The sequence below is a fragment of the Physella acuta genome, unplaced genomic scaffold (assembly GCF_028476545.2).
Source record: "Physella acuta isolate Inbredline_101_S28 unplaced genomic scaffold, ASM2847654v3 ptg000197l, whole genome shotgun sequence".
Lineage (NCBI taxonomy): Eukaryota > Metazoa > Mollusca > Gastropoda > Physidae > Physella > Physella acuta.
In genome coordinates, this window is record NW_026731716.1 from 773,279 (window position 1) to 792,734 (window position 19,456).

The 19,456-nt window shown below is 39.2% G+C and overlaps 1 protein-coding gene across 1 annotated transcript in view; it reads right to left on the bottom strand.

The window, feature by feature from the left end:
* Window positions 1-16,367, bottom strand: part of LOC131937001 (adhesion G protein-coupled receptor L4) — a 34,975-nt gene extending 18,608 nt beyond the window's left edge. The window contains exons 1-8 of the mRNA XM_059294177.1: window positions 16,290-16,367; window positions 4,271-4,335; window positions 3,437-3,688; window positions 2,989-3,228; window positions 2,439-2,693; window positions 1,155-1,415; window positions 911-1,006; window positions 201-286 (exon numbers count right to left, since the gene is read on the bottom strand). Coding sequence (XP_059150160.1) covers window positions 201-286; window positions 911-1,006; window positions 1,155-1,415; window positions 2,439-2,693; window positions 2,989-3,228; window positions 3,437-3,688; window positions 4,271-4,335; window positions 16,290-16,291 — 1,257 coding nt within the window. The 5' untranslated portion in view covers window positions 16,292-16,367. The remainder of the gene's footprint in view (window positions 1-200; window positions 287-910; window positions 1,007-1,154; window positions 1,416-2,438; window positions 2,694-2,988; window positions 3,229-3,436; window positions 3,689-4,270; window positions 4,336-16,289) is intronic.
* Between the last annotated feature and the right edge of the window lie 3,089 nt (window positions 16,368-19,456).

The following is a 19,456-nucleotide window of genomic DNA, read 5'->3' on the forward strand; positions in this document are numbered from 1 at the left end:
CTTCTCTCTTAACTGTACTAATTTTATAAAATCTTCTAGCCTTAGTGATAATATGCTAAAAACCACACTAATTAATAAATTAGGCTACATTTAAGCATTGTTCAACAAACGTTACAAACAAATTGCCTACGATATATTGACCGTGTACTATACACAGCAATCCTAACTGTTGTCTGTACAAGAAAAAAAATTCAACCTACAACATCCACCAAGCCATTCTGTGTACAGTTACTTTTGTTTATCTGGCACCAAATACTTCCTGTACAACACCTGGCCACAACAGTACCTGTACATAGTTGCAGCAGAATTTAAAGGAAGTTTAAAGACGTAAACAGATATTGGCTACGACGTAGATAATACTACTGAATAATACAACCATTGAAGCCAAAAATAAATCTTGCATTTGGTTTCCTGTTAAATGTTTTCATTTTTATACATTTGAAGATGATATTGAAGTCAATGTCCGTCCCCCCCCCCCCCCACACTTCCAACTGCTAAGGCTGCAGATTGGCATCAGAAAACAAAACAGCCATATGTAGAGCTGTACATTCATAACTGCTACATTAGTAAGTTTTGAATTGCGTCGAATCCTTTACAAAGTCTTGTTTGGAAATAAACTATAAGAGTAGAACAAGACGTTCCATGAATTTTCATCAATTGATTAAGTGAAGACTATCAAGTCACATGAACATACAATCCGTTCACGTGATAGTCTAGCCACTACTAGTTCACGTGAAAGTCTAGCCAATACCAATAAGTTCACGTGAAAGTTTAGCCAATACCAATAAGTTCACGTGAAAGCCTAGCCAATACCAATACGTTCACGTGAAAGTCTAGCCAATACCAATACGTTCACCCGAAAGTCTAGCCACTACCAATACGTTCACGTGACAGTGTAGCCACTACCCACCTGTATAGTCAGTTGGGCAAGAGGTTTCTACTACATGGCCGATGGTAGCCGACGGTAACACGACACCTTGTTCTTGTAGAGGCGGGCAGCTCTGCTCTGTGATACAACACGTACTTCGTTTATATAGTGAAAACACTACAGAATGCATGGTCATCGCTTAAAATTGATTTCATCTGAAATAATTGTTATATAACTCTATATTCGTAGAACTCAGCTTAAAAATAAACACGACAAGGGAACTAACCGAATGTTAGGTTATAGAACCCTGCCGAGGTTATCTGCCCAGCGTAGTTTCTAGCAGCGCAATAGTAGACTCCAGAGTCAGCTGTTGCCAGTCCACTGAAGACGAACACGGAGGAATTTGATGTCCGAAGTTCCACGTTGTTGCGTAACAGAACGTAATCGATGACTCCTGTGCTATTGGTCACACAAGTCAAGGTCAGGTCAGATCCTGGTTTTAACGTGTAGGAGCCTGTAGGTTGGAGACTGGGTCTACGTGGCAACACTGGAATTCAGCACGCATTTTAAAGTCTCATTATCTACTCTTTATTTATTCAAAATTTATTCATAATTTATGAATTCGACACCACCAATGCTGCGACTGAAAATATTTGCTTTAAAACACTGTCAATAGCTCGTGAAAGACTTCCCCCCCCCCCCATCTTTTCTTGTGAAAGCAGCCGTCCGTGGCGACAGTTTACAGAAAACAGCAACTTGATTAAGTAGATCAGGTATACCTGCCTTTAGTTTCAAATCGTGTTAAACATTATATTATCGGCCCCTAATAGCCGTCAGTCCACCCAGCTCTACGATTGCAAAAATTTGACGTGAACCACAGCTCAGCAATGATAGGGTGATCACGCCTAGTTAGTTATCTCCCGTTCTGTTATGGAATATGGGAATCTATCGAGTGATCGTTAGCTTTTAATTTTGTTATCTTCCGTTAGTTTTGAAACAGTTTAATTAATTTCTAATGATTAATTAAAAATATAATTAAATTAAAAAATAGATAGACTTATATAGTCATCGGAGCTGAACGTATCTGGAAAGTTTGAAAGAAATCGCTGCATTTGAAGTGGGTCGAAATTGAGAAACAAGATTTGCCATAAATTCTCAGACGTTGCAAGCTAAATAAAACATTTTTAAAAAGCTTAATTCGTTATTTTTTCATCGGAAAAATAATTAGAAAAATTGGTATATCGTTCTTACATAAGTCAATTTGGATGATAATTTGGCTCCATAATCTAACAGACCATTGGACGATTGCACATTGGAAATCCAAGCACAAAACCATGACAGTAAGATATGAAGGAACACATGTTACCCATGCATCAGACCCTCCCCCCTTTCTCTACACAGCGGATTAACTCAAGGAACCCAAACGTCCCTAAAATTTAAATTAGCTATAACAGCGATAATCTTTCGGCTTTCTGGAATTCTGAATGACTTTACCTGCAAAGGTCATTGACCCAAACATAAATGTCCTTACTCATAAAAAAATAAATCTAAGCATAAAGCACCCACACACATTTGAGTGTGTAGTTCACACTGGGATCCGACCGTGTGACGTTATCATAAACAACACATGTAAAGTTGCCGTCATTCACCCCTGGCTTGGCGTCTTGTATGTACAACGTCCTCTCTGTCTGATTGGCTAGTTCACGGCCGTGTAGAGTCCAGGTGTAGTTGGTACTGCTGACCGAGGCTACGCAGGTGAGCACTGTATCGTCCCCCTCGCTAGGGTACACTGGGCTGGATTGTATGACAGGTGTGGCGGGGGCTTCTGGGGAAAAGAGGTGACGTTTGTGGCGTTTTACGTGGAACAAAATAAATAGAATTTGTTACAGGAATAACGTTTTGTGTGAATTATTTAGCACCTTGAGAAATAGAAATACAACATTCGCTAGGGAAACAATCCGTACTTTCCTAATCAATAAAGACATTATTATTTGTTGGATGTTATCAGAGATTACTTTAAAATAATTTTCTAGTTTATCAAATACAATTACTGAAATTGACTAAACATTAAGTTAAAATAAATCAAAACAATTTAACTGTATGTGAGAGCAATCTCTTACCCCAAACCTTGACCTCAAAAGGTGGCGAGGGAGCAGACAGATCATCAATACCGCACCTGTAGAACCCAGCGTCATTGAACGTGACCACGGGGAATCTGTAGACATTGCTGGTGGAGTTTTGTATCAGCACCGGCCCGTGGAAGAAGTAGAAGGTAAAGTTGCCGTTGGGGGTACACGTCAACGTTGCATTGCGCCCCAGTATAAAGTACTTAAAGGATATTGGCGTCTCAGGTCTAAGCACTGTAAAAATTAATACTTATTTTTCTTTAAAATAATTTCAACTGTTAAAATGTTCTAAATTGAAAAATAAAATTAATTAAGGTTGTAGATTTTTTCTAAAAGTGATAACTTTACTTTTATAATTGTATTATGTTCTAAGCGCAACTCGAATGATATTGTACCTGTAATTATAGTAAGATGGTATACCATATCTGTAATTATACCATACCTGTAATAGAAAGAGCAGGACTCTCCTCGTACGTGAGATCAGAATGGACAGTCCTACAGCTGTAGTTGCCGTCATCTCTCCATGCCATTCTGGCGTAAGCTATGACGTAGCTTGGTGATGATGACGTGATCAAGATGGCGCCATTCAAGAACCAGGCGTAGCTGGTGACGTTCTGGTCTTGCGTTACACAGGTCAGGTTGAGCATGTCACCCTCGCGAGGTGTGCTGTTGTTGGCTGATATCGTCGGGGGTGCTAGTGTGTTAGAGAACATGATGTGTGCAGGATACAATGTTCAAGTTATTTGCTCGTGTTTTTTTGTGTTTGGTGAAAATAAGGCAGTAGCGTAAGAATTTGAATGAGGTGTCGGGTAGTGGTTGAAGTTGGCTAGGAGAGCTGCGTAATATTTTAATGGTACTAGTGACCATTATGTCACACGTGATCTGAGTATCGATTGACCCCGTTGGCACGAGTTTGGAGTCTCGAGTTAGAGTCAGTCTGATGCCCCTAAATAGACCCTTCGCTACCACCGGATCCTGACTCAAGTTGGGAGAAAACAAGGACATCTTGACATATTGCTGCCCACATAATCACGTTATACGCTGAGGTAACGATTTACATGTACATCAACTCTACTTCAACTACAGCATGGCCTAATTTAAAATCTACAGTATAGTGTGAGCCGTTTAAGCCTGCGTAATGTGAAGAAAAATCTTGTATCTATTAGTTACTTAAAGTACGTTTTAACGTGATTCTATTGAAGCTATTGTCCCCTATACCCCCCCCCCCCCTCGTCTTACATGACTTCTCTGTAAGAGATTTACAAGACGACCTTACCGGCACAAGCCACACACAGCAAAAAGCACACCGTCAGGAGGAACTTCACTAGATCTGGGCAGTCCCTGTAATTTTTTGTCTAATTATAATCATATCAAACAGGATGTCAATCAATATTAGTTTTAAATTTCAATTACTCAAAATTTGACAGAAGGCAGGGATTTAGAACTTTTACTTAAATCTGAAATTTCGTTATCTATCTGTAACAGCACTAAAGTTATAGGGTTTTTTGAAAAACCAAAAGTAGAATAAGGTAAACTTCCGGCTATCGGAAATCGCTGAAATGTTGATACAGAACTAAAAATTTGATATAATACTTATATATGAAATTTCATCAACCTAGCTGTAACGGTACGCAAGTTTTCGTGTTCACAGACATACACAGACATACTAACACACACATGGACAGAATTGCAATACCCAGTGTTTCCGACTTGATTATGCGTGAAACGCCGAAATTCTGACAAATATGGATTTAGAATTTCTGCCCGATTAAAATTGATTTAGAATTTCTGTCCGATTAAAATAAGTCCCCTATACTCCACACATGATGAAGTAGTGAGATGTAAAATGGTGAAAACTGTCAAAATTTCAAGTGATTTTTGTCCACGATTACAATACTTCCTCTATACTCTGGTTACGAGTAAGGGGGGGGGGGGCTTAAAGGGCTGCAGTCATGGGCCCCCGATGTTTAGGGGTCCCAAAATTTACTGGTTAATTGTTGGTTTTCACTAAGAAAAAGTTTTAATGTTTGCATCACAAGCTTCAATCATTGAAAAAAAAAAATCTAACACGTGCTCACACTTAAATATAAATACCAACTGCCATAACCTCCTATCCAGACATTGTTTACATAAAGCCGACGCTGCCTAATATAACATAATCCGGACCAGCGATCGTTTATGACAATAAAATGAGTAGTTTTTAGCGTTAAAAACATAAACAGCAGCCGAATGGTGACAAATGATTGACCCATCTTTTTCAAAAAGACAACAATGAGTTGTTCTCCATGAATGAACTTCAAAACTCCCCGCCCCTCATCAGCTGTCGTCGCTTTCTACTTGGAAACTGTTAACATAAAGCAAAGCTACCTAAAATTTTATACATTTTATTTCTGGCACAGTTTAGTTGATCAAATAGTTTCAGGAAATAAAACACTGAATCTTAAAAAAAAACAGGCTAGAAAAACATGTTTTACTTCAACATGTGAGTGTATGAGTGATCCGTCTAGTAGCTTACATAGGCGCTTTAACCCAAACGTTTTTAAAGGGCAGAAAGTAACCAGTTATGAATATTAGTTACTTGAAATGAGAAGTGGATAATTAGTATTATTGCTTTATTTGGCGAATTTATGAGAGTTAAAACCGAAATTAGATGGCGGGTGGGAGCTACAAAGGATATGGCAAGGTCATCTCAAAATTTTTGCTGTAAGGCCATAGCTCATTTACAGTGGCGGATTTTGGAGTTGAACAGGAGACCCCCCTAATTCGTTGCCCCCAAAATTTTCTCTTTTCTACGAGAGTAAAAATAATTTTCCTATCGATTTTTATTTGTTTTGTAGTCTAAATGAACGCTGAATTTCCAAAACATGAGCCTTTTTCCCCCCTAAATTTGCAAATACGAAAGTATGAGATCTTTTTCTCCCATGAAGTTATACGTTTGTCTCGTAGTCGGACAACGCCCACGCTTAACAGTTTTAAATGTAGCTGTAATCGCTTCGTGTCAAATAATTTTTATTTAATGTGAGCTCTCCCTAAAAAAATAAATGGGATTCTGATTGATCTTGCTTCGTTTACAAAATACGACCAGTAATATATATCAGGCTAGCTTACTTTATCAGACCTGCAAATGTATAGTGGACTGATCACACATACTAAATTAATATAAAATGTCATAACTATTATTAAAATCATTGTGTATATTCCATTGGATCTAGACAAGCAGCGCTATAATTTAAACTTGTTTAAAACAGTAGGCCTATTTTTAAAAGGTATGGATAGATGTTTTCAAATTTAGTTATCTGAATCAAATCTTCGTATATTTACGATTTTTATAAGATAATTTATAATCATGCACGATTAAAAGTACTGTAGTTGTAATATCAGGATTGTAATACATTTATCCTGATTCATACTCCTCAAGTAATTTAAGTTGTAATTGAATACTGTTCTCATGAATGCTTCGCAATTTAAGCCTAGTAATACTAATATTTTTATTTTCATTAAAAAGCAATTTTAAACACACTCCTACCTAAACACGTTAGACAGAACCGTTACAAGACTAATTGAGCTTTTGTAAGTCAACGTGAAATGGTGCAAGTATTAAAATATCCTATAAATATTCATGATTGTTTCACGTAGGGTGGCTTGAGATATTCTTCGTTTTCTTTTATATTATGTAGAACGAGAAAAATGGCCCGTTGAGGAAGGGTACAACGGGCGCTAGGCTGATAGTGCTGTCTCTTTTCTCTAAACTAAAACCAACCCACCCCCCCCACACACCACCCCCACCCCACCCCCCCACCCCCACACACCACCCCCACCCCCACCCCCCACCACCCCCAACCCAACCCCTCAACCCCACACACCACCCCCACCCCCCACCACACACCACCCCCACCCCCACCCCTCACCCACACACACCACCCCCTCCACACACCGCCCCCCACCCCCCACCCCCCCCCCCCAAAAAAAACATGTCTACCGTCCCATTCAACGAAATATAATTATATACTTTTTCCAGTGTCCGCCCCCTCCCAGAAAATTCTACCCCCGCCCCCGAAAATTTCAAGTACCCCCACCCCTCTCCGGGGAGGAAAAAGTCTGAAAGAAGCACTGAAACCAACCCACCCCCCCACACACCACCCCCCACCCCCCCACCCCCCCCCCCCACACACACCACCCCCACACCCCCCCACACCCCCCCCCCCCCACACCCACCCCTCCACCCCACCCCCCCCCCCCCCACCCCAAAAAAAAACATGTCTACCGTCCCATTGCAAGAAAACCACTTTTTAGATTAGACACATTAATTAGGCGGTAATTTTATTATAGAGTATCGATGAGGAAATTTCTTTTGAGTTGTGGAGGGGGGGGGGGGGGGGGCTCAGACGTTCTTACGCGGGGGGTGGGGCTTCGCCCCTACCCGAAGAATTGTATGCAAGAAACTCTTCACGCAAACCATTTAGATTAGACAACATTTCCTTTTTTTCAATGTTTACGCAATAATCAATGACGTCATTTTACTGTGTGCACTTTCCGCCTTGAGATTATGTTCTACTCTACGCTAAATGTGTCGACGTCATATTTCGTTTTTCGAATTACTGTGCATGTTTTTATTTTGCTTGTGTTTTCTCTAGAGCGTTCTTGTCAGACAAAGCGTTCTTGTCAGATAGACAGACAGACAGCGAAACTATTAGTATTAACGAGAAAAGTGGCCCGTTGAGGAAGGATACACCGGGCGCTAGGTTGATAGTGCTGTCTCTTTTCTCTAAACTAAAACCAACCCACCCCCCCCACACACACCACCCCCACCCCCACCCCTCCCACCCCCACCCACCCCACACAGACGTTCTTACGCGTGGGGTGGGGTTTCGCCCCTACCCGAAGAATTGTATGCAAGAAACTCTTCACGCAAACCATTTAGATTAGACAACATTTCCTTTTTATTCAATGTTTACGCGATAATCAATGACGTCATTATATTACTGTGTGCACTCTCTGGTTTGAGATTATGTTCTACTCTATGCTAAATGTGACCGCGTCATACTTCGTCTTTCGTTTCACTGTGAGAGTTTTTAATTTCCTTGTGTTTTCTCTAGAGCGTTCTTGTCAGACAGATAGATAGATAGATAGATACATAGAGAGACAGCGAAACTATTATATAGAACTAGATAAATGGCCCGTTGAGGAAGGGTACAACGGGCGCTAGGCTGATAGTGCTGTCTCTTTTCTCTAAACTAAAACCAACCCACCCCCCCACACACCACCCCCACCCCACCACCCCACCCCCACACCCCCACCCCCACAAACCACCCCCACCCCCCACCACACACCAACCCCACCCCAACCCCTCACCCCCACACACCACCCCCACCCCCCCCCAAAAAAAAACATGTCTACCGTCCCATTCAACGAAATATAATTATATACTTTTTCCAGTGTCCGCCCCCTCCCAGAAAATTCTACCCCCGCCCCCGAAAATTTCAAGTACCCCCACCCCTCTCCGGGGAGGAAAAAGTCTGAAAGAAACACTGAAACCAACCCACCCCCCACACACCACCCCCCACCCCCCCCCCACACCACCCCCCCACACACACACACCACCCCCCACCCCACCCCTCCACCACCCCCCACCCCCAAAAAAAACATGTCTACCGTCCCATTCAACGAAATATAATTATATACTTTTTCCAGTGTCCGCCCCCTCCCAGAAAATTCTACCCCCGCCCCCGAAAATTTCAAGTACCCCCACCCCTCTCCGGGGAGGAAAAAGTCTGAAAGAAACACTGAAACCAACCCACCCCCCCACACACCACCCCCACCCCCCCCCACCCCCACACACCACCCCCCCCCCCCCCACACCACCCCCCCCCCCCCCCACACACACCCCCCACACCCCCCCCACCCCCCCAAAAAAAACATGTCTACCGTCCCATTGCAAGAAAACCACTTTTTAGATTAGACACATTAATTAGGCGGTAATTTTATTATAGAGTATCGATGAGGAAATTTCTTTTGAGTTGGGGAGGGGGGGGGGGGCTCAGACGTTCTTACGCGGGGGGTGGGGCTTCGCCCCTACCCGAAGAATTGTATGCAAGAAACTCTTCACGCAAACCATTTAGATTAGACAACATTTCCTTTTTAATTCAATGTTTACGCGATAATCAATGACGTCATATGACTGTGTGCACTCTCTGGTTTGAGATTATGTTCTACTCTGCGCTAAATGTGTCGACGTCATACTTCGTTTTTCGAAATACTATGCATGTTTTTAAATTGCTTGTGTTTTCTCTAGAGCGTTCTTGTCAGACAGAGCGTTCTTGTCAGATAGACAGACAGACAGCGAAACTATTATTATAGACGAGAAAAATGGCCCGTTGAGGAAGGGTACAACGGGCGCTAGGCTGATAGTGCTGTCTCTTTTCTCTAAACTAAAACCAACCCACCCCCCCCACACACACCACCCCCCCACCCCCACACACCACCCCCACCCCCCCCACACACACCACCCCGCCACACACCGCCCCCACCCCCCACCACACCCCCCCCCCCAAACATGTCTACCGTCCCATTCAACGAAATATAATTATACACTTTTTCCAGTGTCCGCCTCCTCCCAGAAAATTCTACCCCCGCCCCCGAAAATTTCAAGTACCCCCACCCCTCTCCGGGGAGGAAAAAGTCTGAAAGAAACACTGAAACACTTAGATTAGACCAAATTGCCTTTGTATTGAATCTATAATAATAGTTTCGCTGTCTGTCGATAATCAATGACGTCATATTAATGTGTGCACTATCCGGCTTGAGATTATTTTCTACTCTGTGCGCTAAATGTGTCGACGTCATACTTCGTTTTTCGAATTACTATGCATGTTTTTATTTTCCTTGTGTTTTCTCTAGAGCGTTCTTGTCAGACAGATAGATAGATAGATAGATAGATAGATAGATAGACAGACAGCGAAACTATTAGTATTAATAGTTTTTCTAAAATTCGTTTTTCGCCTCTTTTAGTTGCACTTGCAAAATAGATCTAGTCCTTTCTTCGTTTACTGATGGATTTAGACTAGTTTGTATTTCACATATATTAAGCTTCATTCGCTAAGATGATACTGAGAGAGCCACCTAATACAAGAGCTTAAATGTATACATTCTTTTGCTATATTCCCCCCACCCATAAGTTGACAATTTGTTTTCTATCTTGGAAAAATAGCATATTTTCACTAGCATTTGTTTAGTTATTATTTTTCAGTTCACACCCACCCCCACACCCCACCACACATGCACACACACACACACGCACACCCCCATGTATATATATATATATATATATATATATATATATATATATATATATATATATATATATATATATATATATATATATATATATATATATATAAATATATATATATATATATATATATACACACACACACAGACATATATATATATATATATATATATATATATATATATATATATATATATATATATATATATATATATATATATATATATATATATATATATACTAGCTGCATACCCGTGCTCCGCCACGGTGAATGTTTTAAATGTTCCAACTTGGGAACAGAACAAAACAAAACAAAAACGCAAACGCAAACTCAGACACAACGCAAACACAAAATAAAAAGCAAACGCAAACACAAACACAAAACAAAACACAAACACAATGCAAATGCAAACACACAAAAAACACTAACGGAAACGCTAACGCAAACGCATAACATAAACACAACTGAAATATCAATCCATGCTAATTACAATATTCCAACAATAATGCCCTTTGCACGTCTGCGAAATTTTCATTCACATTTTTTAAATTAGCACGAGTTGAATTTTTTTTAAAATTACCTCCCCTCAAAGAAATATAAAACATCTTGATTAATTAGTTTTTACGACCCATTTTTTAAGATGTATCCAATTTTTCTAGGAATAGAAGCGATAATATTATTTGACATTGATCCGTTTAATATGTTTTAGTAATTTGCGTGTTTTTAATATTTTCTTCACATTGTGCAAAAGAGTAGAAACTGTGGTAACTATAACATTAAATTAAGTCGCTTTATAAACAAACCCTACTTGATTAAGACAACGCGATGCAATTTAAAAACACTGCATGATTTGATGTTTACATTTATGGTTTCAAAGCGATGAGTGAAGGAGGGAAGGAAGGAAGGAATGTGTGGTGGCCCCAAACAAATATCAGAGTGTGCCCCGTTCAAGCTTAACACTCCTGGGTCGATGGGCCTTAACAAGCGTTTTTGCATATCCATTGACGATGTTAATTCCCTTCCTAGTGTTCTGGAATTCCCCCTGATTTCTTAGCACTGAACTCTCCCAGAGCTTTGAAATGGTTGGTTCAATGTTGTCATGTCGAGCAGGAAGTAAGTGTACATAAATTAAGATAAGCTCCAATCAAAGTGAACACTGTTAACACATCACTGAACCGTTGAGTGCTGTAACATGTAGTGTCATGTCTTAGATTTACAGCACGTAGTGCTAAAAGTCAAAATGACAGCGGAGAGTGTCATAGCTTAGATTTACAGAACGTAGTGCTAGATGTCAGATTTACAGCGGATTGTGTCATATAATAGATTTACAGCACGCAGTGTCATGTGTCAGATTTACAATACAATTCAAGAAAAATGTATTTCCATCTAAAGCCTTTCATTCGCTGTATCAGCTGGTAGGAGGCATGACCAGGGGTGCCAAATTAGAGGAGCATACTCTTTGAGACCTAATCACCTTCCTCGGGATGCATATCTTTGATCAAGCTATGTAGCAATGACTGTGTGAAACTGTTTTTCAGTACCTCTCTGTCCAATATACTGAGGTTGTCTAGGTGAAGTAATCATCTCTAAGATATACTCCAATGCTCAGAGGCGTAGCTAGGGGGGGGGGGGAAGCGGAAGGGCGGCCGCCACGGGCGCCGACCCTAGGGGGGGGCGCAAAAAGGGGTAAAAATATTTATAAGCCCATTTTAAGCGGCAGTTTTGAATTATAAACAGCTACACGCCTTTGCATATTGATTCAATTGTTTTCGACGTTGCTTGTATAAATGTAAAACATATAGTCTTAAAAAAACAGTGATCGGCTAAAAGCGCTTCCAGCTTTTCCTAGAAAGAGGGGGAGTGGGGTAGCGCTTTTTCGGAAAAAACGTACACTGGATTAGTAAGTTGTTTAACTTAACCACTTCTAAAAAAACATGTGTAACAATGCATATTTACGATTGTGTAACATTGAAAAAAAGAGTTAGGTAGAACATTAAAAATAGTGTTAGTGACGTTACAACCCGCTCTACCAGCTTTGTCCAAGATGGTGGGGAGTAGGGGCGCTCTTTCGCTAACAGAATCGCAAGGATTAGTAATTTAACACTTAAAAAAGTAACTAATTGTAGTAATGCGTAATATACGATTTCACTACCCAGTCTCAACTTGAACGTGAGAGATCAGATACTTTTACTTGACTGCATCACATTTTGCCTGGATCACGGTCTTAAAGAGAAATAAATATCACGGATTCTGGTATCGCTATCCGATCAGTAAAATAACATACGGTCGGAGCGGGTGGGTGGAAGGCGATACTCTTTTGCCGAAATTTTAGCGGAAAAGGAAAATAGTAGATTGTACAGAATAGAGAAGTTTTTGATTGCTTGATTCATAAAAAGTCCTAATACTGCAGTTTTCAAACAGTGAAGGTCATTAGACCTTCTAAACGAGATAAAACTGATACAACACGACGATTGCTACTGCTTTGTTACTTTGTTCAAACTAATAATTTTAAACTGTAATATACTACTATCGAAATTGTTCTAAAGACACAAACAAAAGTAGACCAAACAAGCTTGCACCATCTACAAACTACACTTTGAAGCAGTGGTTCGTAACCTGTTTGAAGGTAACCGAACTCCCACAAGTTTCATATGCACATTCGCCGACCACTTCTTAATAGTTTTATCAGCCACACTGACAAAATCCGATTTTGAATCATATGAGGCGCTAGTGTGTCTTGATCTCGACCGAAGCCCTGAGACGGACTCACCGAACCTCTTGGGTTCCATCGAATCCAGGTTAAGAAGCACTGCTCTAAAATCTTTTATTTTACTTTTACTTATTTGTTTCGGAGTATAGGCGTAGGCAACACCTCGCTCGTCAACTCAATTGATTTTTATGAAGATCGAACTTTAATTATCCAGCCTCCCCCATCTCTATTTCAAACGATTTTCTTTATACCATATTTGGTCTCATCTTCCTCTGTCCCCGTGTACTTTTCACCAGAACCTGCTGTGTGAGGTTCTATACTGTCTATTATAGATTGTGCCCTAACCATCACCTTTTCAATCTGCACTGTCTGTAACCTAGCTCCAAGCCATACAATAAAAGATACTTCACTTTTAGCTATAGATCTTGAATGCATTTCTTTGACAATGCATTTGAATTCCACATTGGCTTAGAATGTTAAAACACTTTTTATCGCTGCTGATCTAATCTGTACCATATCGTAATAGACAGTTCCAAAGATAAAACATAATAGACTGTCCTAAACGAATTAGCGCCTGCTACAAACTTCCCACTAAACTCAAACGAGGTTTATTTTTTTTCCTGACATTTATCATTTTTTAGGATAGGCACCACGGATAAAAGTTTTTTTAACACATTTGTGGGTGTTTAATAAGTTCATATGTTTATAGTTGTTAAACTATAGACAAAAATAATATATAGCCGTCAATAGCAGTACTGGTTGCCATGGAAACCTTGAAAAGGTGTGAAAACTAACACCTTTTCAAAGCGCTATAACTTTGTTCTCATAAGAGATTTTTAAAAGCGGATTAAAGATTTAGATTTCTCAAACCCAACTATACATTTCTACGTTTACTCATTGCGATAGCTTGTACTCAATTTTTAATACACATTTTTACGTAAATGTATGTGCAAAAATTAGGGGGTAGTGCTACATAAATATCAATATTTCCTAAAGTTTTGTAGTAAACTTAATGTACAAACGTATATTTGTAGATGATATAATGCTGAATATACGTGCAATGTTTTAGTCTTGTATAACAAAGTGTCCCAAATTTTAGCGATTTGAATTTTGAATGTTGAGTAAAAATGCAAAGTTGAGAAAACGTGAAAAGAAGAGCGGAAAAAGGCACTCTTATAGAAAACAGAAAGAAACGTCTTGCTATATGTGGAAGAACCATTTGACTAATAAAATACGCTTTAATTTATGCTGAAAGTTTTAAACAGATTTTTCTATGTAAGCAGAAAATATGTATACAACAGGTAATGAATTTATGACTATTAAGTATTACAAATCCTATCAATCGAGCGGGACGGAGTGGTCTAGCTGTAGAGAGCTGGACTGCTAACCCGTTAGTCACGAGTTCGAATCCGGGTTCAAGTCAGTAGACCGTCCCTGAGTCCACCCAACTCTGATGGGTACCTAACTCCTGTTAGGGAAAGTAAAGGCGGCTGGGCATAGTGCTGACCACACTATCTCTTCATATGCCGAGGTCACAGAAACAAGTGAACTCTACTTCACTTGCCCCATAGACCGTCAGGTTTGAAAGGGAAACTTTACTTTATTTTACTACTATCAATCGAGCGGTATTCTCATAACAGCTATCATCAAACAAGATCAAGTTTTGTCTGTTAGCCGGTCTTCTCACTTCAATACAATGTCTTTCTCTACTCAAATTGTAGCTTACACAATTTATTGCCTTATGATAATAGCCTACTACACAACAGTGAGTACAACGATTGAGGCTAGACTCGCCCCTCCACCCCACCCCACCGCGATTGTAGGAAAAAAACGTCACAAGAAAAAAGTCACAGGAAAAGCAGCACAGAAAAAAGTCACAGGAAGAAAAGTCACAGGAAAAAAAGTATAAATTATACTTTTACCAACGTGTCCCCTCCCCCGGAAATATCAAGTGCCCCCCCCCCCCCCCCCCCCGGAGAAAAAAGACTGGAAGAAACACTGTGAGCGGTTAATCATGTTTTTCTATGCATTTTGTAGATCTCGATCACCTACGCTGAGGGAGAGAATGAAGGGTATACAAGGGCAAGTGTAAGGTGTACAAGTGTGCCTGCCTGTAATGAAGAATGTAAGCCGTCACGATGTAACTCTGTTTGTTGACTGTTTTTGTATTATTTTAACTATGGATTATTGTTTTATTGTCTCAACTCCAATATGTCTACATATTTGTAATAAAGCTATCACGTTCAGCAAAGAAGTGTACTGTCACAAATCTACAATAACAGTTCTATTAACCACATAGAATTGTTACACAGGTGTCAGAAGTGGGATAGGATTTTTGCACATCCAATCTTTAGTAAAGACCTACAAAAACCTCACAATAAAGTTTTAATAACCGTATTTACTGTAATAACATCGCAACTTATTTTATGAATATTTTATACACAATCAGCACTATACACGAATGCATCCATTATTTATGTATTATCAATACCAGTCAGAATTACGTTTGTCATTTCAAACTATGAATGTTACATACACAGCCCGTTTGTCACTCGACACGTTCGTTATAAATGCAAGGTTTATTTAGTGTATTAATTGCTGTGAACTATTTCTGCAGTACAGGTAGGCTGGCGCCCGGTCATAAACCCCTGGACAAAAAAGCCACCAATTGCGATTTATATAAGGAAACCCAAAGATGTTGAGAACAAAAATTAGTAATTAAGAAAAAAACAAAATAAACATTAGAAAAAAACAGTTTTTTATTATAACATATAAAGAGAGATTGTGAGCGATGCCTCAAAAATACTCTATCATGGTGGGCTCATTCAAATTTTTTAACAACACACACACCCAACTCACATACACAGAGAATCACACACACACACACACACACACACACACACACACACACACACACATATATATATATATATATATATATATATATATATATATATATATATATATATATATATATATATATATATATGTGTGTATATATATATATATATATATATATATATATATATATATATATATATATATATATATATATATATATATTATTCCCTAAAGAAATATCCTTTGCAACGCTTATAAGAATGCGAGCAACTTGAAAGACCCATGCATTTATCGAAATGACGACTGGTTTAGGGGTTCATTGAAAAGCATGAAAAATACGATATTAAACACACACGCCACAACCACACATGTTAATGTTTGTCCTAAAACAATTTGAATTTAATTTTTTTCTAAGCTGTAAAAACAGACATAATAAAATACATGAATCTACTTACATTATATCTTAAGATGCACTTGTTTCAGCAGTTGTGGCGAAACTTAAACTCCAGAAATATAAATCCAGTACCTTGAGTGCATACATTAGACGGCTAGCACAGATTCTGATATTTGATGTTATGTGACAATCCAGTTAACTTTTTAGACCAATCTAAATTTAAGATTCGGTCACTAGCAAGTGGCTAGCTGCGCACTAAAGCATTGAGGAAGTTTAAAACCCAGGTAGGAGAGTTGCCTATATTCTAGACGGCCATGTTTACCTGGCAGTCTATTGAAACTTGTACACATTGCTGGTTGGCTTAATGCGACTGTACAATAGGCTACAGGACGGTATGAATAAAAGAATTAACGGAGAGAATTAAGGTGAAGTTCTCATACATCATTAAACTTTTGGCCTCGAACACACACACACACACACACCCAACTCACATACACAGAGAATCACACACACACACACACACACACACACACCAGTAATCGTGAATTAATGCAACTCTTATGGATAGAATTCATTTATTCAACAATTGTAGTTAATTATATAAAATATCAGATGTATATTCTTTAAATAACCATGACAATATTTTTAGATCACACACAATCTAAAATAATGAATTGGTATGTAAGGTAACACCTAAGTGATAAAAATCGTATTGACTAAAATAAAATAGTGTATTTAAGAACGAATTATGTTGCTATATTTGTGCTGCTCGGTGCAAGGTTAAGGGATGTTAAGATATGCAGGGTCACACGCATACCAAATTTAATTAATTTGTGCGAATAACGTTACATACACATGTAATGAAGATTTTAACTGTATTGACACCCCCACAAACGTAATATAGATTTTATCTGTACAGGAATACACAGGTGTAATGAAGATTATAAATGTATTAACGACACACATATTAAAAACATATTTTTCACTCTAACAGTTGCCCTTCCCCTTGTGCACATCATCACAAAGTTCAAACTTGTCTTTCCTAGGATTGTGACGCTATTTATAGACGACCTCCAAGATGGTTGTTAACTAAATACCTTTCCGCACTTCTAACTGACCTGGACTAGGTGCATGGGCGTTGTCACCCACTATCTGCCTGTCCATGCAACTACCATCTTCTGAAGTATATTGTTACGTCATAATCGAGTTTTTGTAAACATTACTAAAGCAGGCAGTGCATCTTAAAATTCTATTGACATTTCGCTACGAAATCTCCTCTGCAAGGATGCTTATTTATAACAACGAATCTCCCTATTGCTTTAGAACACCCACTCCCCCACTGGAGGTAAATACAGCCTTCCTCCACAAGTCTACACACGACCTTCACACACAAGTATACACACACTCGACCTTCCCACACGTTTACACACACTCAACCTTCCCACACGTCTACACAGGACCTTCCCACACAAGTCTTCACACGACCTTCCCACACAAGTCTTCACACGACCTTCCCCCACACAAGTCTTCTCACAACCTTCCCACACAGGTCTACACACGACCTTCCCACACCAAGCTACACACGTTTGTCATTACCGATGCCTGTCAGAGTAACATACTACCTAACGACACATTTTAATAAAAGTCAAGCGATCTGCGTCCTCTAAAGAATTTCAATATGGTCTTATTATAATGCAATTTCATATAAAAACAAAATATTTTGTATCATTTAATTTTAAATGTCAGAGCATTAACAGTGGTGTCGCTAGGTCGGGTGTCTTCCAGTGTGGAACTAATGGTGTCCCCCCACCCCGCGAATTTTTTTGATATATAGGCCTATAAATATATATATATGTATATATATATATATATATATATATATATATATATATATATATATATATATATATATATATATATATATATGAATGTATATATTTACATATACTTATTTTTATACACGCCCCTCCCCACCTCAGATGTGGATTGACGTGTCAATTATTACAATTCCAAAGAAAACATTTTTTTCAGGCACATTTTGCAACGCTTAGTTGGTTTCACACCTCTCTCCACACAGTGATAGCTTTAAACTGTGCACAGTTTATACTAACGATGTTCATCTATAGACGGTTATAAATACAGTTGGATATGGCATAGTTTTCTATAACGTTAGCAGGTTTACGTCATGGTGTCGTCCCCCCCCCCCCCCCCCCATCCTTGTCGGTATTTGTCAATTCAGCTTTTAATGAAAAGACTTTTTAACTCTAATTAATCATTTATTTAGCTTGAATGATCGTTTTCTTCTATATATATCTTTTGCTATTTTTGGCTTGGTGTCACCCCCTTAAATGGTGTCACCTGGTGCGGTCCGCTCCCGTTCCTCACGACGCCTCTGATTGTACCATCTATATTTATAATTCTCTTCTGGGAGACGTTAGAAAACAAGCTGCAAACGCGCGCCTTGCAGTCCCCTCTCTTCCGCTCTATCGCTACCACCCCCCACCCCCCTCACATGGTCAGGTGAGGTGTAGTTCACGCTAAATGTTTACAAAACTATCGTAGAGCCGGGTTTGGTGACGGCTATTAGGGGCAGATAATTCAGTTTGAAACGATTTTAAACTTAGAGGAGGTAACTAAGAGGAGGCTGCTTTCACGGGGGGGGGGGGAATTTTCAGTGGCAGCATTGGTACTGTTGAATTCACAAATTATGAATTACTGAAAAGTAGAAAAAAAAAAAAAAAACTAAATAGCGGCGTATGATACACCGCGGGTCGGCTCGTTGTTTTTATTTGTCAAGGGAAATAAGCAAAACACTGGAACTTCTTATTTATACAAGTTTTTTAAAAAAATACAGTTTTACTGAGCTCAACAAAACAGCCAATATTATGGCTGTTTTACTGGTAACTTTCAGCAAAGGACGAGATTTAAAAAGAAAATGAAAGCTATGTGTGCTGAAACAAGTGTTGTGTGTTATAATTTAAATAAAAGCGAAGAAGACTAGTTTTGAATTTCCCTGTTCCACAAACAACAAGCAGCTATAGCAAAGTATAAGCAGGCGCTAATATTTTCGGACTCCCAGGTAGTGGACCACTACCATAACACCAACCGTTTGAGCTACTGACCACTTAACCAGTTGAGGTAAGCGGTACATAATCTTTACCGGAGCAGCGGATATTGGCAGTAATGAAGTGGTTACCGGGATCAAACTGTAGGCAACTACGTGAATCA